Below are 15311 nucleotides of genomic sequence, written 5' to 3'. Positions count from 1 at the left end.
TTATAGTGGTATATTATTTGTATTCTAATAAATAAGTCTTGCCTGAAGACAAGAGGCAAAGGTGAAGCCACTAGAGGTCAGGCAATGGTGACACACACCTTTAATCCCAGGATTTGGGAGATAGAGGCAGATGGTTCTCTGTGAGTTCCAGGCTACCCTGAACTACACGACTACACAAGATCAATGCAGAAATAGATCCAGGTGGTGCCTCACCTTTAATCCCAGTACTAGGGAGCCACACGCCATTAATCCCAGCACTAGACAGAATATAAAATGCAAGAAGAGAGAGGCTTAGTCTGCTTAGTTTAGAGTTGCCCAGCCTTGGCAGAAGACTTCTCTAGTGGCTTGGCTACTCTGCTTTTCTGGTTTTCAGGATGAACCCCAATTTCTGTCTCTGGGTTTTTATTTTTCATGCTGCAATGCCTTACTGTGTTACTGCATTCACTGGTGTTCAAAGTGTCTTATCATTGGATCAGCAGTTAAGAGACTGCTCTTCCAGAGGACCTGGGTTTGATAGCAGTTCTATCAGCCACCTGCAACTCCAGCCCCAGGGCACCTGACGCTCTCTTATGGCCCTTTGGGTACCTGCACACACGTGCACACACACACACAACCAATAATAAAATACATTTAAATGACAGAAAGAAGGTAACTGGTCCAGTATGAGGGAAGAGGGGAGAACAACTTAGTGACTCATGAACCAGCAGCCCCTGTGGCAGCTTTTGCTATGACCTTGACTTCCTTCCCAGGTCTCAGGCATGGTCTCCCACAGGCCCTGGCGCTCTGAAGGAAGTGTGTCAACCCCGGGTCAGGCGTGGGGACCTCTCCGGCCACACGCTGAGATGGCAATGCTGCAGCCCTGCCTTCCTTACTCACCTGGGCTGGGCCTGTCTGCTTCTCCCGTCACAGCCATCCAGGGCTCTCTCTCCTGCTCTAGTAAGGTGATCAGATCGGGTTTGGAAATGGAACTTCCCACTTAAAAGAAAGGAAAAATGACACATGTGGAGACTTTTCTTTTTTTGATTCAGTCTCTCTTGTTATCCCAGGATGTCCCGGAAAACAATATGTAGACCAGGCTGTCCTGCAACTTTATTGATCTGCCTGCCTCTGCCACCCAAGTGCTGGGATTAAAGACAGGTGCCACCATGAGTTGCCTGTACAGATTTTTAAAAATACAGACTTATTTATTTAAAGTCTCTATAGTTCAGTATAGTGGATCATGCCTGTAAGCCGAGCAGCTGGGGAATGAGCCAGGCCAGTCTGGGCTGCCTAGCAAGACCCTTGTTTCAGAAAAGAAAGGGGAGAGGAGGATGGGTTAAATGCAGACAGGGTCTTTTCACATAAGGGGAGAGTATATATAGTGGGTAAGAACATGAATGCTTAGGTGTAAACCCCGTCTCTGCAGCTCAGTAATAATAGGCCATTAGTTTAGGCAAGTCCCATAAGAAGCTATGTCCAATTTTCCCATCTAAAAACTGGAAAAGGTGGCACACATGTAATCACAACACATGAGGAGTGGAAGCAGGCAGATGAGGAGTTCAAGGTTGGCTTTAGTTTCATGACAGGTCCAAAGCCACTCTGAGCTACATGAGACCTGGCCTCAACAAAAAAGCAGTTAATAACAACAACAATAACAATAATAACTTAGATTGAACTGGTGATATCTATTGGATAGGGTTGATACTAAGATGAAATACTATACTCAATACTTCAAATGCTGTGTGACTAACACTAAAGCGTCATTTTTCTTCATTTCCACTTATTACTTAGTAATGCTGCGGATGGAATTAGGACCTTGAGCAAGCTGGACAAGTGCTCTACTGTTGAGTTACATCCCCAGGCAAGAAAACTGTTATCATTATTGTTAATTATGTTGGCTTCGTTCACATTAACACCTCATTGTAACAGATTTAATCAATGAAAATGAAAAATTCAGAGTTTGAAACTTCCACCACAAAGCAGGTAAAGGAAGTATTCATTGAGGGAAATAGAATGTGTCCACTTCTGTTCTGAATCATTTCTATTGACTCATTAGTAAATAAACTATAAAAGCTCATATTTAATTTTGTATGCACACATGTGCAGTGTATGTATGTTCTTATGAAAGTGTGTGTACAAGAGTGTGTAGGCATGCATGCATGGGTCTGTGCACAGGTCAGACAGCAATGTGAGGTGTCTTCTTTGATTGCTCTCCACTTTGTTTTTAGAGAGAGGGTCTCTGTGAGCCCAGAGCTCACTGAGAGGATTTCTAAGGTGTGGACAGAAGGCAGGTGTTTCATGAAGCTCCTGTTTTAAACCAAGGAAATTCCACTTTACTCCTTTAAGAAGAAACTCAGCTTCTTCTTTAAAATTCTATTGATTAAAATTCATTTTATTTTATGCCCACGTGTTTGTCCACATGTATGGCTGAGCACCATATGCACACATGATGCCCACGGAGGCCAGAAGAGGCTTCAGAATCCCTGCAACTGGAGTCACAGAGGGCTGAGGCCTGGGTCCTCTGCAAGAGCAGTCAGTTCCCGTAAACAAAAATCTCTGTAGTTCTTAATTTCATTTACTGATTGATTTCCTTATTTATTTCACTTTATTTGTTCTGTTTTGTTTGAAACCTGGCCTCACCCTGTAGACAAGGCTACCCTGGAACTTACTATGTATCTGAGGGTGACCTTGAACTCACAGCAATCTTCCTGTCTCAGCCTTCTGACTGAAGGAATGACAGGCATGGGCCACGAGGCCCAGCTTCAGCTACCACAGGAAAGATGGCCCTGTCTTCTTATTCAGAGGAAGGAAAGCCAGCAATGTAGAGGACACCCCCCATTCTTGGGGACAGATGGCCTTACCCACTGTGACGAGGTTTCTGTAGGTCTCCAACATAATGTCCCTGTATAAGACCCTCTCCGCAGCATCCAGGCAGGCCCACTCCTTCTGAGAGAAGACAACAGCCACATCCCTAAACGTCACTGACCCCTGAAACCACAAACACAAGTAGAGTGAGATTAGGGAAGCGTTCAAGATGGAAAAAGAGAAGGGAAAGGACTCAAGGGTGGGAAGGAGCCACATGGAGATGCTCAAGGCACCTGACTGCACGAGCTCCCCTAGGAAAGGAGGACTGTGGCCCCTACACATCCATAAATGTGCACTTCCGTTCCATCCCCAGCCTTCCAGTTATAGCACAAAAGAAAACTGTCACTCAGGTTCAGTGTAAGACACCTAGACCCAGTGTGAGTCCCTGGGTTTATTGTGGCATCAGGAGATAGCAAAAAGACTTTGTCACAAGAATGATTTTTATAAACTATGTCAGAGTCCATAAACTACATAAGAGTCCATATTACTGGCATATTAGGTTTAAGGGTTTTTTCCCTTAAAATCAAAAAACAACATTTTACCAAGATAGTGCAGATGTCTCAGGCTTCCTGAACACTGGAGACTTCAGTCCCCTCCCAGTCACAGCCTGGATGACCTTCCTTCTCATCCCTGAACTCTCTCTTAAAGTCCCTCAAGTAGGTCACCTCGTCACACACATGCACTGAGGCCATTCACTCTCAAACCCTGTGTCATCAGCCTGAAAACACCAAAGATGTCAATCAGGATCCCCAGTGCACTCAAAGGAGACCATCACCTCAGTGTCTGAAACCCCCAAAGACCCTGATTCCCTGTGGGACTGTGGCCCCTCTGCAGCAACAGTCCTCCCTGACCACAGACAGGAGAGAGCAGGTGTGTAGGAATGCACTCAGAGAAAACTGCAGAAGCAGCCGGAAAGAGGCCAGACAGGAAGTGCTCTGACCTTCCAACCCTCACTGTAACGGGGCAGACGGGGCTGGAGTATTTCGGGTCCTTGGGAAGCTTCACAAGAGAAAGACAGCAAAGAGTCATCTAACCTGGAAGCCGCCTGTGTAGAGAGAGAGTGACAACTTACACAGACCACGTCCTGAGAACCAGAGCTGGCCATTCTTCTTTAGGATCCTCCCTGGGGGACAAAAAGAAAGCCTTTCATTGGATTGTCACTTGATGTTCCCAGACTCACTTATGACACCATGATTTCACCGACTACTTTTATTCTCAAGCATCCCCACTCACACTCCTTCCACGGCTCATGGCCTCCCACACACAAATCAGAAGCAGACAGGAATCTACACAAAGCCGATTCTGTCCTAACCCCGGACAACCACTGCGCAAGGGCTCAACGTGGACGTGCGGAGCATAAGCCCATCTGCCTTGACGTTCCTCCAGAAGATGTCGGCAGAAGGATCCTGTCTTCCATCCTGAGCTCCAGCTAGCCCTAGACGGGGTCCCTCCTCCCACTGTGAGCAGGTCTTCCTACTGGAACCCCACCTTCAGGGCTGACAGGGCTGACAGCATTTAAACTGTACGTCCTTTGGAAACTCAGGGCTGAGTGAGGCACAGCAAGGCTGGAGGGGCAGAAGGTCTGCAGTGCAATCCTCAGGCAGTGCTCAGCAGTCTGGACCCACTTTTAGTAAATGGAATCCTACACCATGGAGCACTTTCCTGAGAACCTTCGCTCATCTATGGTCATGGCTTATGTTGTACCAATAACCATGAATCCTGATGAAGATAATTAGCTGCAAAACATGCTGTCGCAATAGGTGAGTATGATTTGATTCACTCTTTCCATATTATGTGCTATTTTGTAGAAAATCGTTTTAAATTTATCTCAGGTGTCCTAAGATTTTCACTTCTAGAACTGGGTTTCTCAACTTCACCATGCTGATATAATTATCAAAACAGATTAAAATTTAATAACTGAAACTGACACTACTTGAAAGAAATGTCCAGGGAATCATCCACAACACTGGACATTGGGGTGTTACCATAAAACAAGCAACAGAAGGAAAACGGACAAAGACAGCAGAGGAAACCACCGAGAGTAAGGGATCATCTAGAGACTGGGAGAGAGTATTTGCAAAGCTCACCTCTGACACAGCTGACACCTAAACTGCACAGCAGAAGAATGCAGACTATTCCCTGACACGGGCACACACTAAGAAACAGGCGGCCACAGAGACACACATTTCTCCACATGGAGCAACAGTATGGCTGATAACAGGTACATGAAAAATAAGCACAGTGAGATGCAGGTTGAAGTCCCAAAGAGAGGCTTCCTCATGGCTATTAAGAGTGCCCATTATCAGATGGCTGGAGAGATGGCCCAGGGCTAGAGTATGCTTTGCTCTAAGACAGGATGGGCTTTGATCCCCAGCACCCACATGGTGGCTCACAACTCTCTCTCACTCCAATTTCAGGGGATTCAACACCCTCTTTTGGCTTCCCGAGGCGCCAGGCATATACATGGTGCACACAGAGACATGCAGCCATAATTGTCTTATATAATATAATTGTAATATATATGTACATATATCATATATATGTAATTGATAAACATTTAAAAAGTGTCCATTTTCTAAAAGAAATATTACGTGGAGAAAGTGTAGGAGAAAGCACTTTACTGGAGGGAATGCACATCAACAGTCATCGTGGAACACAATCTGGCGAGTTCTCAAGAAATGACAACTAGAACTGGCGCGCAATCCAGCAATCCCACTGCTGAGCAGAGACACAAGGGAAATACAATCAGTGTCTCCAAGAGACACTTACAGGCCCGCATTTATTCCTGCAGAGCTTACACAGCTGTGATACGCAACCCCACCAAGAGATGAGTGGACAAAGCAAATCGAGATTGAGGGTCACGGACACAGTGGAAAGATGTCCAACCATTTACTACAATATGGAGAGCATGGGGGAACATGAGAGAAATGAGCTAAAGACAAAAGATAAACGCTGAGGCTGGAGAGAAGGCTCAGCGGCTGAGAGCTGGTTTGGCTTCTCCAGAGGTCAGGAGTTCAGTTCCCCGACAGCTCCCAATGCCTGTAACTCCAGCTCCAGTAGATCCTAACCATCTGGTCTCTGCGGGCACCAGCACTCATGTGCACATAAACCCCACCCCCAGAATTCTGAACAAAAGTAACTACCTGTCAGGTGTTCTGTGTCGCATAGGCCGGTCGAAGAGATCACTCCGAGATGAAATTTTAAGGCCTGTGTGTCAGCAGGAAGGTCCAGTCTCTGATGACCTTAGACCCGAAAAGCCATACAAAGGCATATTTACTGACCCTTAGGCAGAGTTGTTTTTCAGGTAAAGTATTTCCTCATACCAAGGTCCCTAATCTATTCTCTACTCTCCCTAAAGGAAAGCATCTCATGCCCTCATGACTTCAGTCCTTTACTGTGTGTCCATGTTATATACAATAATCCAAGGCCCTCAGGTACGCCAGAGGTGTCTTGTGGCCAAAGGCATGTGAAGGCAGCCACACTCCACAAGAAAAACAAGTCTACAAATCATGGGAAACAATCACCATTTTATCTAAAAAAAATAAATAAATAAATAAAAATCTCTTTTCTACATTAGCACGTTTTCATTTCCTTGTCGTTTTTGAGAGAGGGTCTCACTGTGGAACCCAGCCAGCCTGGAACTTGCTATGGAGACTAAGCTGACCATGAACACACAGAAATCCTCCTATTTTTGCCTCCCAGTGGTGAGATTAAAGCGGGCACTGTAAAGCCTAACATTTCTGTTGTTGTAATTAAGTAACTTTCTTTAAAATACAGCCAGTAATCACGCTATTTCTAGCACTCCTCTGTACTACAAAAAAAACTGAAGAGAAAGAACTGAAAATGACCACACAAAGCAACAACAAAAACACATCAGGCCCTTATCATACGGCTGGCACTGCACTAACAGGCTTTACAAATGTCATTCTATAAAGTTCATGACTAGAGAACCAGAAGGGGACATAATCAAAATCCCAACCACAGAGCCACATCCCCACGGTTCAACCACAGCACGGCGCACCTGGAGCTGGCCAATGTTACCGGTTTCCATACACGGACACCCTGAAAAGTATTACCTCTCAAAGACGGGAAATTTAAGTGCTATCCCTTTCTTTCCCATTACGGAAATTCTCAGGAGTGAACAGCAATCAGCTACCACGGCCATTCTTCCCCTACTTTGAAAACAAGGCCTTTAAAGATAAAAGACCACCTGATGTGTGTTCTCATGGAAATAGTATTCTATTTACCAAATCGGAGTTTGAAAGCCCAAACGCAAACCTCCGGAGGTTCCCACCTATAACATCTTGGAGAAAGGGAGTGATTGTAGAGAGACGTCAAGGGGCTCCGAAACGATCACGTGACTATTAAGTGGAAAGGGAGCGGACAAGGCAGGGGGCACAATGGTGGAGGCATCAATTTACATATTCCTCCTTCACTTGCTGACAATTCTACATTCTAAACCTAAAACCTCGTTTCTCAAAGAGAGAGAAATCGCAAACTCACTCTTGAATCTCAGATGTGTGGCGACGATGCCCGCACTCTTCTCCGGGCCCTCCTTGTGAACGCCGGCCGACGCGGGCAGCCTGAGCAAGCACGAGATCCCAGACTGCACGTCCTAGTGACACATCCTAGCGAGCGCTTTCCTTCACCTCCCACGACACTCACGGCGGCTGGAGCGCTGAGAAAGTTACGGACTCAACAAGTAGCTGCGCTCCTAGGCGACCCCGGGAGGCGTCTCCGGCCTCAAATGTGCGCCCCGCGCTCCAGTCTGGACCTCAGGGGCAGCTCCCCGTCAGACTCCGTCCCTGACCGCTCATCACCGCAGCCTGGTCCTCTGCTTCAGCCGCTGTGGCCGTGAGGGAAAGCAGGAGCAGAACCGACTGTGACACGGACAATCGGAGAGCTCGAGGTGTGTAAACGCACACACACGCACACACGCACCACACCACACACGTACACACACCACCATCCTTACACACTCGCACACATCACCATCCACCCACCCCACACCACCGTTCACACCCAGCCCGCTGGCTCCCGCCTTACTCACTGGAGAACAACGCCTACGCCAACTTCTTCCTCCAACTAGAAGCCTCCGACCTTCCGCGGTAGCGGCGCCAGGAAACCGGAAATCGATCGGTTACTTCCGTCGCGGTGGCTCCTGGGAAATGGAGTCCTCGCGTGCAGAGCCCCGGGGAAGCCAGGCGCTTTTGAGAAATCCCCGGGTACAGCCTAGACCACCCATCTGGGAGCCGCGCCCAGTGGTTGGAGGAAGTTTTCAAAGGGATGCGAGCCTAAAGCATAGGCTCCTTGGTGTGTTCCAATGGTACTTCCGAGTTCTAAGTGTAATGTATTTTCCCTTCTGTGGAAGTTTTGTTTTTTTTTTTTTTTTTTTTTTTTTTTTGGTGGGGGGGTTGTTTGTTTGTTTTTTCTGAGACAGAATTTCTCTGTGTAGCCCCTGGCTGTCCTGGAACTTCCTTTGTAGACTAGGCTGGCATCGAAGTCACGTAGATTTGCCTGCCTCTGCCTCCTGATTGCTGGGGTTAACTGTGTGAGTCACCACTGCCCGGCTGAGCCCAAGTTTATAAAGTACAGAATTGGAATAAGATCAGATCGGTACATAACTGTTTTGAGTACGCTTTGCCTGAGACCCACTGCAGAAGGTTCCACCTAGCTGATAAATTTGAAAACACTGAACTACAGAATTGGTTGGTTTTAAACGTGGAGAGAAAGGGCAGGTTACATCAGAGAGTTCAGAGAGCCAGGGTTCAGTGACCCTGTTTTCTAGGTAGAAAGATGTGACTTGCCGGGCGGTGGTGGCGCACGCCTTTAATCCCAGCACTCGGGAGGCAGAGGCAGGCGGATCTCTGCGAGTTCGAGGCCAGCCTGGTCTACAAGAGCTAGTTCCAGGACAGGCTCTAAAACTATAGTGAAACCCTGTCTCGAAAAACAAAAAACAAAAAAAAAAAAAAAAAGAAAGAAAGATGTGACTTAGGACCACATCGAGTTGAATCGCCAGAACGGCCCATTAAATAGTCATATACCCCATGTAGAAACCTGAATGACTACCACGTAATGTATTCTAAACAAAAAAGTGTGTTTAGCTTTTGTAAGAAAAACACACTTCCGTTGTAGCACGACACTACCGAACGTTCAACGATCCTAGTAAGACTAATAATCAACCACATTAAATGTATTGTGAATGATCGAAACACCTAAAGTATAGTGTCAGGTGAGATTTGAAAACAAGCAGACCCAGCCATGTGTTAACTACAGAACATATGTTAAAGGAAGTACTCTAGCAGATTAAAGTGCTCATCCTCACAATAGTCAAAAGAAGACTTAAGTCGATTTTAAAGCCGAGGCAGATGCGGGGGGGGGGGGGGGGGGGGGGGACAAAGAGCATTGCCAGTGAAAATAAAGAGGGCTATTCATCAAAGGAAAATAAACTTGGTTGGGTGTGGTAGAGCATGCCCTTTATCCCAGCAACGGGGAGGCAAAGCCAGGCGGATGTCTATAAGATGGAGTCCACCTAGGACTGTATTGTGAACCCTTCTAGGTTTCAAACTGGGACAAGGGACTGAGGTGCCTGCTTAGCATATCAAAGTGGATGTTGGACTTCAGGTTCTCCCTGCATCCTTCAGTCCCTGTCAGGGTCTGATGTGCGATTTCCCTCTGTAGCTGTGATTACCTTTAATGAATAAAGAAACTGTTTTGGACCTACGGCAGGGCAGAAGTTAGATAGGCAGGGTAAACTAGACTGAATGCTGGGAGAAAGGAGGAGGACCCAGGAGAGAAGCCATGTAGCCCCACCAGAGACAGATGTAAACCACAGCCACGTAGCAATACACAGATTAATAGAAATGGGTTAAATTAATGTGTAAAAGTTAGCCAATAAGAAGCTAGAGCTAATGGGCCAAGCAGTGATTTAATTAATACAGTTAATTAATATTAATATGTGTGATTATTTTGGGGTTGAGCAGCCGGGAACCAGCAAGGGGTCCAGCCTCATAGGTTCCTTCAAGGTAGGGGCATTGGATTAGAAATGTTAGGCAGAAAAAAACAGAGATACAAAAAAAAAATTGAGACACGGAATAGAGCCAGGAGAGCAACCCAGTGAATACTGAATCTGCCCATAAGTTTTTCTTCTTAAGCTTTACATACTCCAATACAAGAGGAGGGGAAGGACAAAAGACCTTTTTACCAAACCAAATGATCATCTTCTCAAATACCCAAAGCATTAAGTAACCACACCCAGGGGAAAATCTGTCATAACCTTGAGAGGAAGAATAGACCTGAACTCTCTGACTTTTGGTCAAGGTGGAACAAACCCACATCTGTGGGCTCCGTCAAGTCCCTACCTGTTTCAGGACCCTCCTGGCTGGCATACCCGGCCCTCTACCGTAAACTTCTCCAGCCCAGTGGCTGGGCTGCTCTCCCCTGTATAATCTAGCCATTTTGTTGCTTGCTTTCATGCCTTTGGGCCCCCTGGCTGCTATACCTGGTTCCTGTCTCTTTCCTCTTCCTTCCTCTCCCTGTCTCCCAACATGGCTTTGTCTTATGGCCTTTCTGGTCTCCCTAGATGCCCCTGTCTCTGACACCAGCTATGTTCTTCCTCATAGCTACAATAGACCTTCCTTTCCATCATACCTAGGACAAATCATATTTCTTCCTCTTTTTTTTAAATTTAGAGCTCTAAAAACTGAAACAAACTCAGAGTATACTCCTTTCTATGCCCAGTCTGGGGAGACCCCAAAAGACCACCAGAGAGACTGACTCACCAAAATGCAAAAGCAAGATTTATTGCGTACACGTATTCAAGCCGGCAGGGACCTCGTCAGCACAGTAGCGAGAGGAGGCACCCTGCCCTTCTAGAGGGCACTATTTAAAGGCAAAACCAGAAAAGTTATATTAGCAGGGTTTGGGGTGACAGATTCAGTCCTAATTGGCTTGTGTCTAGGGACTTTTCACAAATTTTATTTTTGAACCCTGCCTGTTACTTGTCAAGTTTTCTTATTGGCTGACCTTCAGGTGGGGACATTCTGCGGTTATCTGTACTTTCCAGATGGCTACCCTGTTACTTTTGCCCCTAGCCATTTCTGAGGACTGGAATATTTTACAGGAAATAGCTTACACAGGACACAAGATGGAGGTGGAGGGCAAAATGGAGGAACTTTGGTTCTTCACTCCTAATAGCACAGCTTCAAAATATGAAGGGGGATATATATGTCTGCTATAGTAATAAGGAATGACAGCCACGTCCATGATCATATTCAAGTGTTTTCAATCACAATAATTGATAGAGCAAAACCAGAAAAGCAACAGCACATAGTCAATTTGGACAGCATACCAACTGTGAACACTGTCAGAATCAAAATGGAGACAGTTAAGCTTTAATGGAATCAGGGGCCTTCCTTTCTTCCTTCCTTCCTTCCTTTCTTCCTTCCTTCCTTCCTTTCTTCCTTCCTTCCTTCCTTCCTTCTTTTCTTCCTTTCTTCCATTTTTCCTTTCTTCCTCTCTTTCTCTTCCTCTCTCTCTCCCTCCCCTCTTCCTTCCTGCCTTCTCTTCTTCTTTTCTTTTCTTCCTTTTTCTTTGTGTAGCTCTGGCTGCCCTGGAACTTACTCTACTTACCAGTCTGACTCTGAACTCACCTGTCTCCACTCCCAAGTGCTGGGATTACAGGTGTGCACCACCAACGCCCTGTGGGAGCTCTTTCTTGTACACACACCTACGCCAAAGATGCCCATTACCTGGGGACACTTCTGTGGAAACCTTCATTTTCTTGTTCATTTTTTTGGGAAAACTAATACTTTACATATTTCTACTCCACTTCTAAAAATTAAAGACCACATCTGTCATAAGACATCCCACAGCTGATTACTGAAGCACAGACTGCAGGTGGAGTCCTCATCCCGACCCAGCTGTTTCTGCAAAGCTTCCTGTTTCGTCCTTCCAATGGATTCGGGATCATTTATGAACACTCTGAGTTTCCTGTTGTGCCAGTGCACACCAATCTTCCTTTCTCTCTGTGGTGTCATTTTGGTTGAATTGGTTCAGCTTTCCTGTATTCACAGTTCTTTGCTTAGTGCTGTCCCACGTCCCTCATGGAAAAATTAGATGATAATTGCCTCCCCTTTTCTCTCCAGCTGCTGTGTGCAGCTTGGGGGAGCTGAATACATAACCAGGTAGATTAGTGTCTGCCATAAATATTTCATTATCTACAATCACTTAAGTTCCTGCTGTGGTTCTGCCCAGCAGATCCCCTGTCTCAGCTCTCAGTGCCTTGTCTCCTGCTCTGTGTGTGCATATCGTCAGCTCTCCGCACACAGAGATGATCTCTCTTCAGATACTCTTCTCTCCTGCTCTAAAGGCGGCCACATGGCCATGTGTTGAGAAGTCCTTCATTTCCTTCCACCTTGGGTTTTTATTTCTTTATTTTGCCTTCGGTTCCCAGGCTAGCCTGGAACTCATTACATGTAACCCAGGCCATTCTCCTGCCTCAGTCTCTCATATTCTGGAATTAGAGGCAAAAGCCATCATGCCTCGCTTCACACTTTAAAAGGAAGGAGTCGTTTGAATGGTAGGCATCCAGAACTTTTCTTCTAGACATTAGCCCCTGTCATAAGTAACTCGGCGTGGGTGTATGGGTACACACTGGCCCGTGAAATGAAGAATCAGAGACACCTGAGAATAAACTTAACCTCTGCATCTATCTATTGGGGGCTCAGTCTCAGTGAACTGAAGCATTTTTCCTTTCCCTATTGGCATCTTTATTTTTTTGTTATACTTACACTTAGCCAGCAGATTTCCATATAATTAAAACAACCTGAATGAAGTTTCTGAAAATACAATGCCAGATGAGGTACCACGGTTTTCCGGGTTTCCTCTAAACTAAGTTATCCATGGGAAACTCTCAGACAAGGTTCACACAGGGCAACAAAAGGTATCTGTCTTTTTTTTTTTTTTTTTTGGTTTTTAGAGACAAGGTTTCTCTGTGGCTTTGGAGCCTGTCCTGGAACTAGCTCTTGTAGACCAGGCTGGTCTCGAACTCAAAGAGATCTGCCTGCCTCTGCCTCCCGAGTGCTGGGATTAAAGGCGTGCGCCACCACCGCCCGGCAACAAAAGGTATCTGTAACACAAACAGTGGATTAGGGCTGTGTGCTGACTCCAGAACTAGGCCAGGTATGGCCCAGTGGGGCTTTATGACTGACGGGGGTTGCTTGCTTTCTCTCTGGCACCAGGCTGGCCAGACATCATGCCATGGATCTCCCATTCCCTTGTACAAAATTTAATTATTTTGAAGGTTACGGAGCCTCACAGTATATACAGCTTTTTTCTTTTATCCATCTGTTTTACAATCTTACATAAGTAAGCCAAAAACACATCCTAAAACAAATAAGGCTATTATTGATAGAACAAGAATACCTGCTTCAATAGGAGTTCAATTAAAATGATTCTTAGTGTTGACTGATGCTATGGTATCTGCAAGACTTTTCATACTATCCATTCCTGTTCAAACATTCCATGTGGGTTTTTTGTTTTTGTTTTTGTTTTTGAAATATTCATTCAGTGAGCTTCTGCACCAGGGTCATCACAAGAGAGTCTTGCCATGGCTTTGACAACCTCACTGGTATCCAAATTGCCAGCCTTGTCCTGTATAATAAATATACAATCTGAGATCTGAGTCATTTTGCCTCCCCCCCCCCCCCCCCCGTCACATAAATTCTTAAACTGACCCCAGGTGGTGAGAGTCACTGTCCTGCTCAAAGATCATTCTTTTCCTAGAGGCTTCTCAGCAGCTGAAACTCCTGAGAAATTCCTCGTGCAGGGCTGGAATTCCCCCCCCTCCCCCCCCCCCCCGCCCAGGCAAGATTTTTCAGTAGCTATGGAGCCTGTCCTGGAACTTGCTCTGTAGACCCAGCTGGCCTGGAACCCACAGAGATCCACCTGCCTCTGCCTCCCAAGTGCTGGGATTAAAGGCGTGTGCCATCACTGCCCAGCTGTACTGAATTTTTATCAATTTTGATGGGATCCACAACCTTTTATCTCTCGTGGAAACAGAAGCAAAACCTCTGCCCTAACTTGAAACTTTCCCTGGATTTACAGCGCTGACCTAACTCAACAGTTCTTTTCTAGACCCCACGGCTTTAGCAGCTGCTGTCCCTGCCCCATTAGCGTTAGAAGTTAGGAAAGCATTATGTATTCTATCTTGGGAGTCTTGATGTCCCTCTTCTATTTAACAAGCATCCCTTCTTGACCTGGAGTCAGTTTAAGAATTTATGTGACGGGAGAGGCAAAATGACTCAGATTGTATGTTTATTATTAGGGTACAATTAGATATTTTTTTTAAATCTGTATGTTTTGTAGCTTAATTTATTTACTTTAAATCCTAAACAGTTAAGAGAATCTCCTCTTTCTGTTTTTTCAGGAGAGATCTGTAATCCCCAGTAGTGTAAATTTTCCATACTACAGTAGACATTCTTTCCGAGGTAACTGTATCAGAAGCAGCCAATAGAACCTCATCCTATAATGATAGGTAAGAGACTTAGGAAGTTGTTTACATTACATTAACTTCCAGTGGTTGAAATAATGACACAAACCTGGGCTATTTAGCAATTTTTTAAGGAACTACTTTCATTGATGTCTTCACAGACTGGGATTATTATAATTAGGCTCTGTAAAGGCAAATTTTTCTCCATCCTGTTCTTGTAAGGGATTCCAGTCTGAAGAGATTCCATAGGCTGAATTATCGTATTAATAGCTCTTAGATTGGTGAATATTTTCTATTTTTTAGATCCTTTTTTATTACAAATAAGGAGAATTCCAAGGGCTAGTAGTTTCTTCGCTGTACTTAGCTTCTAACTGGTCTTTTATTAGTTTTCTAAGTGCCTACAATTTTTCCTAAGTTAAGGGCCACTGTTTACCACACGGGCTTTCACATCCTTTTAGTCCTTTAAATCCTATACATCTAATCCAGTTCACATTTTGTTTTACCTGAGATGATGTCTAAAAGCTGAATGAAGAGCTCTTGTAAAGGCCAAATGGGATTTGGGGGTTTTTGAGAAATTACAGATACATCAACTTTAGCTGTTAGTAGGCCTGAATCTCAGTGTCATTTACTTGGAATTTTAGCTTTGGCCTCTCATAATTAATAACAGTTTGCCAAAACACAATTTCTCACAGTATTTTTAAATACCTTTTATCCTATAATTGGAACTGTTTTACCTTTATTTGTTTTGTTTTTGGGTTTTTGAGACTGGGTTTCTCTGTAGCTTTGGAGTCTGTCCTGGAACTCACTCTGTAGACCAGGCTGGCCTCGAACTCACAGAGATCCACCTGCCTCTGCCTCCTGCTTTTATCTGCATAATCTTTTTCACATAAGCCATATAAAAAGTATCAAAACAATCTTTATAGGATTTTAAGAGGTAACTTTAAGCAATACTCATGGAACATTTTTATAAAATCTT

General features: G+C 45.1%; 1 protein-coding gene across 7 annotated transcripts in view; it reads right to left on the bottom strand.

Moving 5' to 3' along the window:
- The window catches only part of LOC119821058 (zinc finger protein 60-like), a 61545-nt gene that overhangs the window by 11629 nt on the left and 34605 nt on the right, over positions 1 to 15311 (bottom strand). Inside the window, exons 1-6 of one of the 7 annotated variants that reach the window (XM_038339880.1) lie at positions 7895 to 7963; positions 7348 to 7724; positions 5988 to 6086; positions 3917 to 3967; positions 2841 to 2967; positions 877 to 975 (exon numbers count right to left, since the gene is read on the bottom strand). In XM_038339880.1, the coding sequence (XP_038195808.1) occupies positions 877 to 975; positions 2841 to 2967; positions 3917 to 3949 (259 nt within the window). In that variant the 5' untranslated portion in view covers positions 3950 to 3967; positions 5988 to 6086; positions 7348 to 7724; positions 7895 to 7963. Of the gene's footprint in view, positions 1 to 876; positions 976 to 2840; positions 2968 to 3386; positions 3535 to 3916; positions 3968 to 5987; positions 6087 to 7347; positions 7826 to 7894; positions 7967 to 15311 lie in introns of those variants that run through there. The other 6 variants (XM_038339876.1, XM_038339878.1, XM_038339882.1 and 3 more) reach the window with 6 other exon arrangements.

This window comes from Arvicola amphibius, chromosome 8, assembly GCF_903992535.2.
Source record: "Arvicola amphibius chromosome 8, mArvAmp1.2, whole genome shotgun sequence".
In the NCBI taxonomy this organism is placed as follows: domain Eukaryota; kingdom Metazoa; phylum Chordata; class Mammalia; order Rodentia; family Cricetidae; genus Arvicola; species Arvicola amphibius.
The sequence above is the reverse complement of the archived record's forward strand: the minus strand, read 5'-3'. Positions and strand labels throughout refer to the sequence as shown.